General features: G+C 40.8%; 1 protein-coding gene across 1 annotated transcript; it reads left to right on the top strand.

Annotated features, from left to right (window-relative positions):
* Window positions 1-7,052: 7,052 nt before the first annotated feature.
* Window positions 7,053-14,219, top strand: LOC121956849 (epithelial membrane protein 2-like). Its single transcript, XM_042505251.1, has 5 exons — window positions 7,053-7,160; window positions 8,726-8,815; window positions 10,388-10,496; window positions 12,708-12,848; window positions 12,929-14,219. The coding sequence occupies exons 2-5, from the start codon at window positions 8,738-8,740 to the stop codon at window positions 13,087-13,089; spliced, it is 489 nt and encodes a 162-aa protein (XP_042361185.1). The 5' UTR covers window positions 7,053-7,160; window positions 8,726-8,737; the 3' UTR covers window positions 13,090-14,219.
* The last annotated feature ends 89 nt before the right edge of the window (window positions 14,220-14,308 follow it).

The following is a 14,308-nucleotide window of genomic DNA, read 5'->3' as shown; positions in this document are numbered from 1 at the left end:
GCAGCGGTTAGATGGAGGGACGTTTACCAAAGATCATCTACACATACTACACACAATGTTTTAGTACAAAGCTGGTTGAAAATTGGTGAAGTATCCCTTTAAGAAAGCATGACTCAGATCTCCAGCTTTAACAGGCTACTATGATAGAGGCGTGCTTGTTGAGGATGTTGGAAAAGTTTCAGTAATTGTCCTTTTGACAGGCCACATAACTCATTTTACACAATGTAAAATGTCAAACTGTTTCAGTCATGCACAAAGAAAATGGATTAGCTGAGGAGTGCTACTTCATGAATGCAAAAAACAGGTGCTCTTTGGAGCCAAGGACATATGAGGCCACAAAAGAAAAGAGAGGTTAAATTTGTACCAAAAAATACCACTGCACATCTCTTTGCAAAAATGAAAAAGCCTTTAATAAATGGGTTTAGCGCCTACACATTTCAGCTCACAACCTTTGGCAGGGCATTTAGTCATTTCTGAATAGCAGCCCTGCATTCAGCTCTTTAAAGACCCCACTGTGGGTGTGTAGTAAACTGTGCACTTGAAGTAAAAACGCCACCTTCAACCAGCAAACCCTGAGAAAGAATTTAATGAATTCCCCATTAATTCTTGTGCACACAACACTTAACAGATCAGACAATATCACAGCTATTCCAAGTGATCTTTTATGACTCTGGTTTTTCCAGTACTGATCAGCAATGGCAGCACGACAAAGAGCTGATTGTTGAGAAAGCCACCCGATTGGTCCTCTTCAGTAGTTACACGAGCATGTGATTTGTCAGCTTGTGTTTGGATCTGAAAAACGTGTTGCGGCTAAGCTTCTGCCCCGCCCCCCTCTGTTGCATACAGTACACGGTGGTCAAAACTCTGAAAAATGATAGCTGACTGATGCATGACTCATTGCATTTCCTCTCTCGAAAATATACCAAGAACTTGCATAACTCAAATGGTGAAAATGTTGTTTTTTTTTTACGCCACAGGCATGTTCACTGGTTTCACTCAAAAGCTCTTCAGTTATGCTGTCTGCAACGGGCAGGAAGGAGTGCCATATCACACTATGTGCTACAATACAAACTTCAGCTTACCTCACCTGCAAGGTGGGGTCGACACGCCCAGAGCAGAATCAGGTCCGACAACATTCTCACTTCTCTCTTTTTCCCCAGTTTGTCTCTCTTGTATCTTTCTATGCTCTATTGCAGTTATACTCAACTTAGGGCCCGTGGGCCAATTCTGGTACACAAAACCGTGAGAGGTGACCCACTGACCACTTTCTAATATTCTCAAGAAAATAAATTCTTTCATAACGAGAATTTTTTTGTGCTTTGAGTGTACATAAGGTGCCAGAGTGCTATAAAGCACAAATAGAGCTTGTTTATTTAAAGAAATAAGTGCCAGGGGAGGATCCCTGGACAGAGATGTTGAATGTTCTCAGTTCCTAATAACACCCTTGCATACACCTGACCTGTGCACATGGATGAGTTACTGAGCAGGCCTAAGGGGCACTGGCCAGAGGCCCAAATTTTCAGGGGCCTTCACCTGCAAAATGTCATTCAAAATAACTCATACCGACCAGATAGAGGCTAAAAATGACCAAAAAGAGATGCAAAGGGACTTCAAAGACACTCAAAACGACTACAAGGAGACACAGAACAACCAAAAAAGACAAAAATAAAACTCAAAAAGACACAAATTTACCTTTAAAGAGACATAAAACAACTATAAAACTGAACTGAACAGAACTACAATGAGAGGCAAAATGACTACAATAAGAAACAAAACCACAGCAGACACACTCCTGCAAACACCAGACCTGTGCACACATTACTAAATGGGCCTACCGGGCACACGCCTTGGGGCCCAAAGTGCCAGGGCCCCGCCTTGGCCTTCACCTAAAAAAATGACTCAGATAAAAAATTTTAAAACAAAAGGAATGACAAAGAGATGCACAACAACAAGAAAGAGACACAAAATGACTATGAAGAGATGCAAAGCAAATACAAAAAGACTCAAGAAAACTATAAAAATATGTGAAGGAACTACAAAAAGACACAAAGCGACTACAAACACAACTACAACTAGATACAAAGCAGCTACAAAAAGACACAAAACAACTGTAAAAAGACCCAAAACGACTATAAAAAGATGCAAAGGAACAACAGAATGATGCAAAACAGCCACAAAGACACTGAAGATGACTCTAAAGAGATTCAAAGGAACTACAAAGAGACACAAAATGGGCATGAAGAGACACGAAATTACCAAAAAAAGATAAAGATACATTTTAAGAGAAACATCAATAAAGACATACAAAAGACAACAAATAGACACAGAACAGCTACAGAGAGACACAAAATAACCTAAAAAGACACAAATACAGCCCAAAGAGAGATGGAACAACAAAGTAGTACAAAGAGACACAAAATATGATGACAAAGACACACAAAACAACTACAATCACAAACAAACAACTTTAAAAAACACAAGTAGACACAAAACTACAAGAAGAAGACACAAAACCATAAAAAGAGGCAAAGCCAGCACAAAGTCTGTGTCCTGCTCCTGTGTAGGAGAGGTGGGGGGGCCTTTTGCATATCTTTGCCCAGGGCCCCATTATTTTAGAATCCACCCATGCCTGTGTGAGGCTGCTGTGACAGGACTTTCCTTGTTTATCCATTTTATCCAGTAAATGTTTGTGTGTGTTTGTCGGCCGGCCGTCATGCTCTCTATGATCCTCAGATTGTGTTTGACAAGCAGAAGACGTATAATTCACACTAAATCAAAATCAAACTGTCAAAATTGTCCTGAAAGGATCACATGCACGGAGGGAGTTGTCTGCAGCATAGGCGGAGCTGTTTGTGTCAGTTTTTGCCTACCTGTACCCGAGCAGATTTTTACGCGATTAGGCAACTGTATCCAAAAACCTGAATTGCAAAATGTCAATGGCTGACATTCTTTCCCATAGGATTTGCGTGGGACGCTTTAAGTAGTATGATCAAGGTGTGGCGTCTGCAGTTCAGACTGTTGCACCTGAATGAATGGATCAGTTCAGTGTTCTTGAACACTAACTTATTTACCACGGCTGTCAGGGCGTGTGATAGCGTTGTCATGGAAATCCGGATGTGCATAAGTCACCTGAAGTGTTACCATGGCAGAGGCATCACTCGCTGCAACATTTCCGGCTATGTTTAGCATTCCAGCTCTCTGAGTGTGTCTACATATGAAAAAGGTTATTTTCCATGACAACGAATTCAAATACACAATGTTCATGTGGCACAAAAGGAGAAGGGCCTTGGTTTCATTTCTAAGAAAAAAGTCTTTTCTTTTTTTTTTCGGTGTGTGTGTGCGAGTGTAACCTCGTGACCCCGACAGAATGTAGCCACACAAGAAGCCTCGCTATAAACTCAACAGGCTCTGCTGCCTCTCAGGGTCACTATACTGGCAGGTAAATTATTCCCCGAAGCCTGTTATTATCCTGCCGGCTCATACCTGAGGCTGCGGCAGCCTGACATGACACTGACCAGGTACTCTGCTGAGCCTTTGACTCACACTTCTGATGGTGTATCTGCATATTTTTATACTCACCAGAAGCAAACAAGTGACCTCAGTCTGCCAGTCCACACCCAGAGTATTTTGGTCTCTGTATCTAACTTTGCTGTCTGACTTTTATTAGTGCGCTCGCTGTCACATTCTCATATTTATTTCATATTCTGATTTTCATTAAAACGGGTAGTCTCATGAGCTCCTTTTCCTGTGTTGTTTGTGTTGGGACGGAAGCGTAAAAAATCCTCACACACGTTTCACATTAAGTGGTAAATACTTGGGTGTAGTCTTTTAAAACCATCAAGACATATTTAAGTTTTTAGTTTTCTGCAGCTAACTCCATAAGTGAGGAATTAATGCACTTTATTTCTTACACTTATACTGATATTTAAACTTTTTTTAAAAAAAAAAAATGTTTTTTGGATTTTACAATACCATAAAATTGTATCATTAGAGCACTTTTAAAATGTAAAAAAGTTATTTGTATATACTCCCTTTGAATAGACATTGTAAGACGTAATCTTCTTTAAATTTTTATTTCACCTTCTCTCAGCAACTATTTCAACTACAAGTTTCATTTCAAAAGTTTCACAATGTTCGTATTATGAATGTTTCTCCTGCACGTTTTCGCCAGAGCACACTCATATTTTCTCAGAAAATGCAGCTGCTTTTCTAGTTTTTCAATTGTATTATTATATTTCAATATTATTACTGAATGCCACACAAAAGTTGGTGTTTTTTTGTCAGTAATTTATGGTCTCTACGTAGCAGACGTCCCGCCAAGTGTTTTACAACAGTTTTAAAAACAAACAGACCCCTTCATAAAACTAAGTTGTCCAGTTGCATCCACAGAGATGTCACTACAATAAATGAATAAATAAATTAAATTAAATTAATAAATAAGAGTAGAACAAAATAGAATAAAATAAAATAAAATAAAATAAAAATACTTAATGAGAAAAAGATGTTAGTTTTGGCCAATTTAACAATTAAATCAGTATAGCATTTTATTATATTGGTAATCCAAATTCAGTAATTACAGGGCCCCATACAACAAACATGTTTGTCTTTACATGGAGTTTTGCTGTTATTTTTTACATCCAAAATACACCCTGACCCGTGTAAACATTTAAATATTTAACATGTTTTTTCTACCACTTTTTTTTCTTCAATAATTCAATAAAATGTAAAAATTTTCAATGGGAGTGATTGGTTGTTTAAAGGAATACTTTACCAGCAAACTAATAATTTGTGTATTAATTACTCACCGTGTGTTACCTTGATTTTGTGAAGAAAACTTCTCGCATGTATTCATGGTGAACGGAGAATCCAAAAAATGAACTTTATTCATGAATTGAAGTAATCAGGGTCCGCCTTTAAAGGTCCTGCGTGTAGGATTTAGGGGCATCTATCGGCAGAAATTGTACATTATATTCACAATTGTGCTTTTTTTTATTAGTTCCTGATCACAAATTTAATAAAAAATAAAAATCAAATTTTGTTTTATTACCTTAGAATGAGTTTATATCTTCATACAGAGCGGGTCGTTGTCACTGCAGTCCTCCAAGTTGTTTCTCCAGGAGCCAAGGTTATTCAAAATCACTGCTAGATGCCAATAAATCTTACTCAGTGGACCTTTAACAAAAGCAAAATTATATCAAAACATCTGTTTCTAAACTCTCTTACAGCTTGTGCAGGATATAATCAAAGTCTCAATTATCCAGTTGTATGTTCAGTACTTACCACACACGTGCATTTTTAGTAAAACGAAGGTTTTCCACACTTTCATTTAGTTGTGGCGGCTTAAAACATCTGCTGCCAGGTGCTGGTTTTATGTTTTTGGAGCTGAAACATAAGGAACACTATTGGAAAGTATATACTGTTCAGTTATTCAATACACCACATTCTTGGAGCGCGGAGCATAATCTGGGCACAGATGGAGCAGCAGAACACCATGAGCAGTGAAAGTCAAACTTAACCGTACATCGCCCTGGGTCTAAAAGTTTACTTTTAATACCTCTACAGCAGCCTCTTATCCATCTATCTGATCAGCTCTGATTGAATTGACTGATTAATATCCACCCCATGTCTAAAACTCTACAAACTGCTGCTGAGGAAAAAAAAAAACAAGAAAACACACAAAAAGCTTCACTTGCACTGCATCCATGGACCCCCAAAAAACATCTGAATTTGGAGAGGGGGGCCCAGAATGATTAAAAAAAAGGGACACACGATAAAAAACTGCAAGTTCGCTTATCTCGCGGCACAAATCCAGCTTCTCGCTGGCTCTATAACTGTTGCTCAAACTAACGACACAAAGAGAAGTGGATCAAGAGAAAGAGATCCGTCTTCATCCCATGTCTGAGCATTTTTAAGACTTTGAAAGATCAATTTAAGCCCATTTAATACCAATGAAGGCCTTCTTTTTAGATAGATGACTTCAATGCCTTTTAAAGGATCCTCGGTGACCCTGGAAAGTGTACAACAAGCAAAGATGGTCATATTTGAGCGTGATGTAAGACAGTACTCTTTGACCCAGTTCTCTGAGGACAACAGTGTTTTTACTCAGCGTGTCTGATCCTTTTGAGCATTAGACACGGTTAGCGATAAGGCGATGACATTTGCCTCTGCGTTGCTTGATGTCAGTGAGTTGCCGCAGCGACCACAATCAGTAATCAGCCATCTTCATGAGGAACAAGCAAAATATTATCATGTGCTATTATGTGATGTGATATTTGCAGATTAATTGAAAGATTCTCCCTCAAACTGAACATGTGATCCGTTGGAGAAGAGGATGACTCGCGGGATCATCGGGAGCGTATAAATCAACAGTGACAGTGAGTGCTAATTAATGAACATGCAGCAGTGTGAAATGTCGCCAGCAACCCTCCCTTTAAATTCCTCTCTCGTTGCCCTCACGTCTTCCTCCCTCCATCACCTCCTTCCCTCCGTCTAAACTCAAGCTATGACTTGCACTCATTTGCCCCCACCTCCTTCTCCCTTGCAACCAACAACATTCCTTCATCCTGAAACTCCTTCCTCTGCAACAAAAGCGGGAAAAGCAGGAGGGTGGCGATCAGGAAGAAACTCTACACTTGTGCGTGCTTGTGTTTACGCGCCCGGGTTTGACTTTATATATACAAAAGCAGCAATGACTGTGATGAGGGCATGCAGTCTGTCTCCATGGCAGCACGCGGACAATCATTGTCAATAAATGTTATGGGAGTCCCCCCCCCCCGAAACATCAGTGAGTCATCACGGAGAAAATCACCAACAGCAGCAGAGGCAGCAGAGTGACGAAGACATGAGACACACCGAGCACAAAAAGATATCGCCTGCCCACAAAAGTTGTGGAAATAGTGGCTCGTTTCAAAGTCTGCTTGTGTGTAAAGTTAAAGAAAAGGAGGGTGGGACGGGGAGCGCAGAGTGGGAGGGGAAGGGGGGGAGAGCTTATGTGATCAAGCAAGCCAGAAGCTGTCTGGGGTGTGGACTTAAAAAGAGGGCTGGGTAAAAGTGGGCGGACGGGTAGCTCCTAGTGTTTGTGCATTTAGACTCTGAGTCTGACATTAGTATCCTTGAGAGCAAGAGGAATTAGACTTGAAGAGACGCACAGACGCCAAACAGTAAGTCAAAGATTGTTATGTGCTTTTTCATGTTTGTCTCTGCTCAGGATGATAAATCAGTGCTCTTTAATAAGACTTGTGTCCGTTTTTAAGTAAGAAAAGCAGTAAAGGCAGGTGTGTGTACCTTCAGCATACCTGCTCACCTCCCACAGGCAACTTTTGCTCTTAATTTAATGTAACTCCCTCATCAGGTGAGGCTGCTTCCCACATGTGTTGACGTTTAAAAAAGGCTGCATGCTTTTTGGATTTTTTTAGCAAACCTCAGCCACATGTATTCCATTTGGCGTGATGGAAAATATGCCACATCCAGTCCTGCTTTGAAAAAAAAAGAAACTCTGCAGCACAAGTTAACACATCTTGTTCTCAAACAAGAATTTGGAACCACAAGTGTGTTTTAAATTAAAGAAACTGCTGATCTTCACTTCTTTTTTCTTTTTTTTGGCCATCCATAAATTTTTGGGTCATGTGGCAGAAATTAAACAAATATTTATTTACTTTTTGCCTTTTTTTGAAGCTGGTGAAGTTTTTGTACATGTGTCAGAGGGGGGATCACAAATGTACCAGCGTGCCCCTCTCTGTGTCTGTTTTGGTTGCGTGTGAGTGAGCTGGCGTGTGTGTGTGTGTGTGTGTGTGTGTGTGTGTGTGTGTGTGTGTGTGTGTGTGTGCGGACCCAGCCCTTGACCACTCCTTTAGCGTGGAGAGAACCAGCACATTCCAGATGTGCCTCTTCCTCTGTTCACACCCAGAGCGGCCTCGGTGCTGGATGTTCGCACAGCAGTAAAAATGTGACAAAAAGCGGATTAAAGGTGCGATATTTTAGTGTTTAGTCACCTGGAGAGGGGTCGGTTAAGTCAAAGTTTTGAATATTTAGAGAAAATTTTGAGCTAAGAGGCCTTAAAGATGAACAGAGGAGAGGTTTTTAACTGTTTTTTGGTTAATAAAATGTCATAATTCAGATGGGGTGTGGGCCAGCCGGGCTGCGAGGACAGCAGGTACTCTCTACAGTTATTTTAAGGAGTGGCGGGCCTCTTGGAAGCACAAGACAAGCCCAAACTCATCTACCCGCCATCAACTTCCCTCCTTCACACACTCCCTCTCTCTTCACCAACACTATCTTGTTTACCCAACTGATTGAGCGTACCGATCTCCATCTGCACAAACACACATCATTTCCTCTGCACATGTCGAAAAGAAACATTACCTCGCCGTCTATTTGCAGACGTTTCACTTGAAGCTGCAGCTCAAAGTAATTAGAAGTTGTGAAGCCACACCCTGAGTGGGTGCCAGGTTTTTGGCCTTGCTTTGCTGCTCTGAGTGTGTTTATGAAGATGTGTGTGTGCCGAGCTGTCATTAACGGCCGCCGCTCCGCGACCGGGCAGGAAGTTCGGGGCCTTTGTTATTGGGCATGTTTGATTATTTTCACACAGAGTAGCTGCCAATCTGTTCGGTGTGTGTTTGTGTGTTTTATGAGGCTGAGTAAGCCCTCCAGTTATATCCACCCTGCATAATGAACACTGGAAAGTGGTGTAACAAGTTTCCTCTTGTGCCTCTCTCTGTCTCTACAGCACACCGTCATCATGCTGATTCTGCTCGCTGCCATTTTTGTCGTTCACATTATCGGCATCATCCTCCTCCTGGTGGCCACCATCGACAATGTGAGTAGATTTTGCCATTTTACGCGTGTTACGTTACCTATTTTACAGAACTGCACAGATTTACCCTTACACGCCCCCCTTCAGTTTGGTACACATTAGTTATTTTTGCGTTTTCACTGTGAAAAATTGTGGATGCTACAAATAGAACCGCTCTATACCATCCCCACTTTTTATCGGCCCTCTGTTGGGCTACCTAGCACAAGATTTGGGCAATATGTAATATTTCATCCCTTCATATCTCCCTGAAATGTCACCGGAAATACAATATATGATGATATTGTATGCAGCGCTAACACCCCTCGATGGCGAGAGCTCTACTTACAAATGAAACACGCTAGATATTTTTAAAAAAAGTCATTTTCTCACACCCATTTTCCTTATCAAACAGAAAAAAACAACTTAAATTCAACTTTCTATCGGTCACAAAAGACTGACAAGGCTTATTTGCCTCGTTAACTCAAAATAAAACACATTTCATTCAAACTGGACAGAAATAAAACTCACCCAAACCGTCTTGGTTACTCTTGGTAGTAAGTTCAGTTACAACAATCACCAGCTCCGCTTAGGTTGACATAAATCCTTAATTCACCCAGTTAGATGTAAAAAACATGCCGTTATTCCCCACGGTCTCTTTCTGTGGGCCGCCGGCTGGTTACAGTCCTGTAACTTCTCCCTCCACCACTAGGTGTCAATGTGTCTTTCAGCTGCCTATTCCACCGACAGACACCAGAGACGGAGCTCTGATGGTGTGTGCTGTGCACTACATACAATGAGTTTAATAGAAAGAGGAGTGCCTGTAATATAGCTTCTGGATTTCTAAACACCCTGGTACACCGTAATACTGTGATAATACTCACGCCCACCGAACACACTGATCCGATACTTAAAGTGGAGCTAGAAACACTCCAGTCTGTTGCACGACAAAGGACTCGATTCACAAACACCCCTCACAACCTGAAGGCATAATTGTCCCTGCATAATCCCCGACTTCCTCCCTCGCTTCAGTGTTAAACTGACAGAGTTATGAACGCCTCCGAGCACGCTGACAGACACCAAAGAGCCAGTGAGCGATTGGCTGCACTCGAGGCCTTCATTCCTGCTCTGTCAAAGGTCCGCTGTTCTTCTCAGGGCCGCATATTTGACATTTCTGGGTGACAGACGGGGCCGGCCGCGGCGTCGTCACCCCGAGGCCACGAAGTGCATCTGCGTGTGTTTAAAGTGTCAGTCAGACGGCGCGATGCACTTACATAAATATGTCGGATTCTTGCCTGTGCTGTCGCGAGTGTGGCATACCGTGAGTGAGACCTGTGGAATCCCACAGTGACAGGAGGATGTGCATTCCTCCGTCTGATTGTCATCCTTTCGCCTGCAGCTGCCCCCGAAAACATGTCAGAACACAGCGAACGCACACTCCGGCTCTGCAGAGATGTTTACACACAATAATGCTTTGAATTCTCCTCATGTTTTCACCCTCCCCTGGTGCTGATTCATTAAAGTTCCCTTAGCACACAGGAGGCAAGTTTGTATTTATGCAACAAATTTTCAAATGTGAAATTTTGTCTTCACCTTCAGGCCTGGTGGATGACCGACACCATATCCACTGATGTGTGGGCCCGCTGGAATCTGATGAACAACGTCTGGAACCTCACCGATATTCCCACTGGTTCCCACTATCCTCAGGGTAAGCCACACACACACACACACACACACACACACACAACCACACACACACACACACACACACACACACACACACACACACACACACACACACTGCAGAGAAGCAGAGGAGAACCTGTTTCCATGCACACAGCATTTAAACAGTCAAATTCATATTTACTTTTCATTAAAAATTAAAATTGGCTGACATTTTCTTTGATTTTCTGCCACACGGTACAACTTAGCATACTGCCTTTTTTTCCACTAGTGGCAGAAATAATCGCATTTTATTAAAAGCGTCTAAGAAATCTTTTTGCATAACATTAAATATTTGTGCCTAAATGACCACAATATCTTTTGATATTATTCAGAGTTTAATGCTCCTCTCAGATTGATTAGCAGCTGTCATCAGATTAATTTGATTCAAATGTGACGAAAGCCTGATTCATGCACTAAAGTACGCCAAATCATCTTTATCTACGCATTAAATACCATCATTTGGCATCCTCCTGGAATTTGTATGTAAATAAGTTTTCAGTTATTAAAATAATGTTTCTGCATTGCAAATTTAGACTAGTTTAACTCAAAATGCTGCTGCCATGTAACACAGAGGTCAAATTGTGCAGAAAAAAATGAAAGTAATTTCTCGCCTTTATCAACTGTATGATGACGAATGGTATCTCAAACTTTTTGCAATAATGTGCCCATTTTGAAATATTGAACATTTTTTCAGCCTCCTGACCCCGCAAAACGTTGTCCATACAAACACACAAATTTGAACAAACAAGCATTTGTAACCCTAACAGTAAAGCTGAAGTTAAAATGTGCTTTATCACACTTACTTGTACATTTTTGCATGATCTTTTTGTAGTTTAATTATTCTAGGAATTATGCATAACTTATATACTTATAGTATATACTGAAGGAAGGTCCCGCCCTACTCTGCGTATGATTGGTTAGCATTTGGTGTCTTTATTGGTCGGATTGGTTAGTTTTAGATGATCTAGGAAACAAAGTTTTACAAGAAAAAGGAGGTGCCACATTACGTCATATCATGGAGGTGTAACGCAGTGGTGAAATCTGGTCTGCAGAAAGGCTCAATCGCTGCCACACAATCACAGAACATGAGGGTGTTTGACTGCTTTCTCTGTGGCCATGCAGTCCGCCTCGAGTCAGAATATGTTTTAAAAAATAAAAACATGGGTGGGAATTATAATTTTGCAATTATTGAAAATGTATTTAATGAAAGGCCATTAACTCTTTGAAACCTGGGCTGACATCACTTTCCTTGTACTGAATTTAGACACCTTTCAAAAATATTCAGACCAATTTTTTTCAAAATGCAGGAAAAAAGACAATGAGCAACTCAGAAAGAATTATCCCAAAAATTGGAAAAAATTAGCAGAATTTGAGAAATATTTTTTTTAAAAAGCTAGCATAACATTTTTCCTGGTCATTTTCCTGTTTGCGTCTTTATTTGTTTGTTATTTCTGTGTTTGTTTTTATTATTTTTTCTTATGCTGTCAGGTAAGTTTGTTGTACATTTTCACTAATTTCTTGCTAATTTCTGGGTAATTTTTTCCTTACTCTCCCATTTGTTTATTATTATTACTTTATATTTTTATATTTTTCTTTTTTTTTTTTTTTTTTTACTAATTTCTTGCCCAATTTTGGGTCATTTTTTCTTGAGTTGCTCATTACCTTCTTCCCATGTTTTTTGAAAGAAATCAGGCCAATTTGCCCTCGTTTCAGAGGGTTAACATAGCTTTCTCTATAAAAACATTAAACTGCATATCGACCATTATCCTTTCGAGTATAACCAAAACTTCTATCAGGCCAAGCGCATCCAAGGAGGCTAAAAAGAGCGCACCCAAAGAGCACCTGAGTGACGACAATCCCTTTTTTTCTCGCTCCGTCTGCTTTAACCCTCTAAAGTCACAGCTCAGATTCACTGCGCATGTGTCGCAGCTCACAGCTCCATCAGGTCAGACCGCGTCCCGGCCTACACTGACTGTCCTGTTTGACAAACATGCACAAATGACAACTTTAGACTCAGAACAAGCAAAGTTGTTTTTGGTCTTCAGCGTGTTTTAAAATCCTAAAATGTTTGGAGTGCTAACATACCTGTCCTTCAGCACCTGTCTGAATGTCGTCACCGCGGTGTCACTGTTTCCTGGGTGTGTCGGACTCGTCTTCACCGTGCCGCTCTCTCTCTCTCTGGCTCCCCCTGCAGATTACCTCCAGGCGGTGCAGGCCAGCTCGGTCCTGGCTTGTATATTCTCCATCCTGGGCATCTTCGTGTTCGTGGCTCAGCTCTTCACCCTCGAGAAAGGACAGAGGTTCACCATCTCCGGCGTCTTCCAGCTCCTCGCCTGTGAGTTTATTTTCTCATTTTGCTCATTTTCTTTTTTTCTGTACTTCCACTCCGCCTCACCGACGCCTCCTCCCCTCCAGGCCTGTGCATCATGATCGCAGCCTCCATCTACACAGACATCTTCCACAAGGACGAGAACGATGGCTGGTACGGCCACTGCTACATCCTGGCGTGGATCTCCTTCGCCCTCACGTTCATCTCCTCAGTCACTTATTTTGTGCTACGCAAGAAGACGGCATGAGAAGGACACTAGAGCTAGCTCCAACCAGCCCCAAACCCTCCGCCTGGATCTGCCCTGTCAGCTGAAATCTGGTTTTTCGTCTCAGACGGTGTAAACAGTGTTTGCTTGTTTTTGGGCGTCAGATTTGAGCTGCCAGTGTAAATTCAGCCATAGCCGACCTGTTGATCCTCTCAAATACATCCGAGTGTTTAATTGAGCCTGCAGCCAAAGGCAAACTCAATCAAGCACACCTGTATTTGAGCGCATTTTCAGAGTTTGGGCTCGATTTTTTTAAGGCATCTAAGAATAAAAAATAGTTTTTGTTGTTAACGGAACAAAGTTTGCCTTAAGATATAATGATAAATTAAAATCTATCGAGATTTCTGGCTTATAACAAAGGCAAGCTCAGGAGTAAAATCTGTGGTCTTTATTTTTTGTTTTATTGTACATTTACTTATGGATATGAGTGTTGGATGAAAAGGGTTGAGTTTATGATTTTAGTTAATTTTATTGTTAGATCATGGATATTATTTCATTTATCTGCTCTGGTCTTACTCTATATAACTTGCCACTAATTAAAGCGAGTGTAACTACAACGTGACGGTAAAGCTGTGCCCGTTTGAAGTCGTACAAGAATCCATTCGTGCGTCACCTGTTGTAGATTTGTGTGTGATCTGACGGTGTGATGATTTAAAATTTAACATCGGAAAAGTAATACAGCTGAGTTTTGTAATTATCTGTGATTGGGGAGACATCAGACTGAGCAACGCCAAACCAAAGCAAACTCTGACACAACATTAAAATATTAACTGCTGATAAAAATAAAAAAATAAGTCAAAGTAAGAAAGCAATCATTTTCATTTTGCAGAAACACACAGTTACACTAACCTGATACACAATAAAACTTGCTATTTTACGTCAATCCACTAATCAAATATCTGTAAATCCGACCATATTACCGATCATATCTGCTCTGTTTCCGCCCGTGTGACAGAGAGGCGTCTTCCTCGACTCTGAAAGCGTGAGATATAATGTGTAAATAGGTTTCCCATGATGCTCTGTATGTCTAATGCTGTTTTATTTTTGCTACTGTTATTTCTCATTATGGATGACGATGATTTTTACAACATTAAAACTTGATTTACAACCAATTATTGGAGGGTGTTTTTTTTGTTCATGATTTGTCATGATTAGGAGTAAATAGTATTTGTATATGTGCTTAATTATAATTTACTGGATA

This window comes from Plectropomus leopardus, chromosome 17, assembly GCF_008729295.1.
Source record: "Plectropomus leopardus isolate mb chromosome 17, YSFRI_Pleo_2.0, whole genome shotgun sequence".
In the NCBI taxonomy this organism is placed as follows: domain Eukaryota; kingdom Metazoa; phylum Chordata; class Actinopteri; order Perciformes; family Serranidae; genus Plectropomus; species Plectropomus leopardus.
This window is presented reverse-complemented; position numbering and strand designations above follow the sequence as displayed.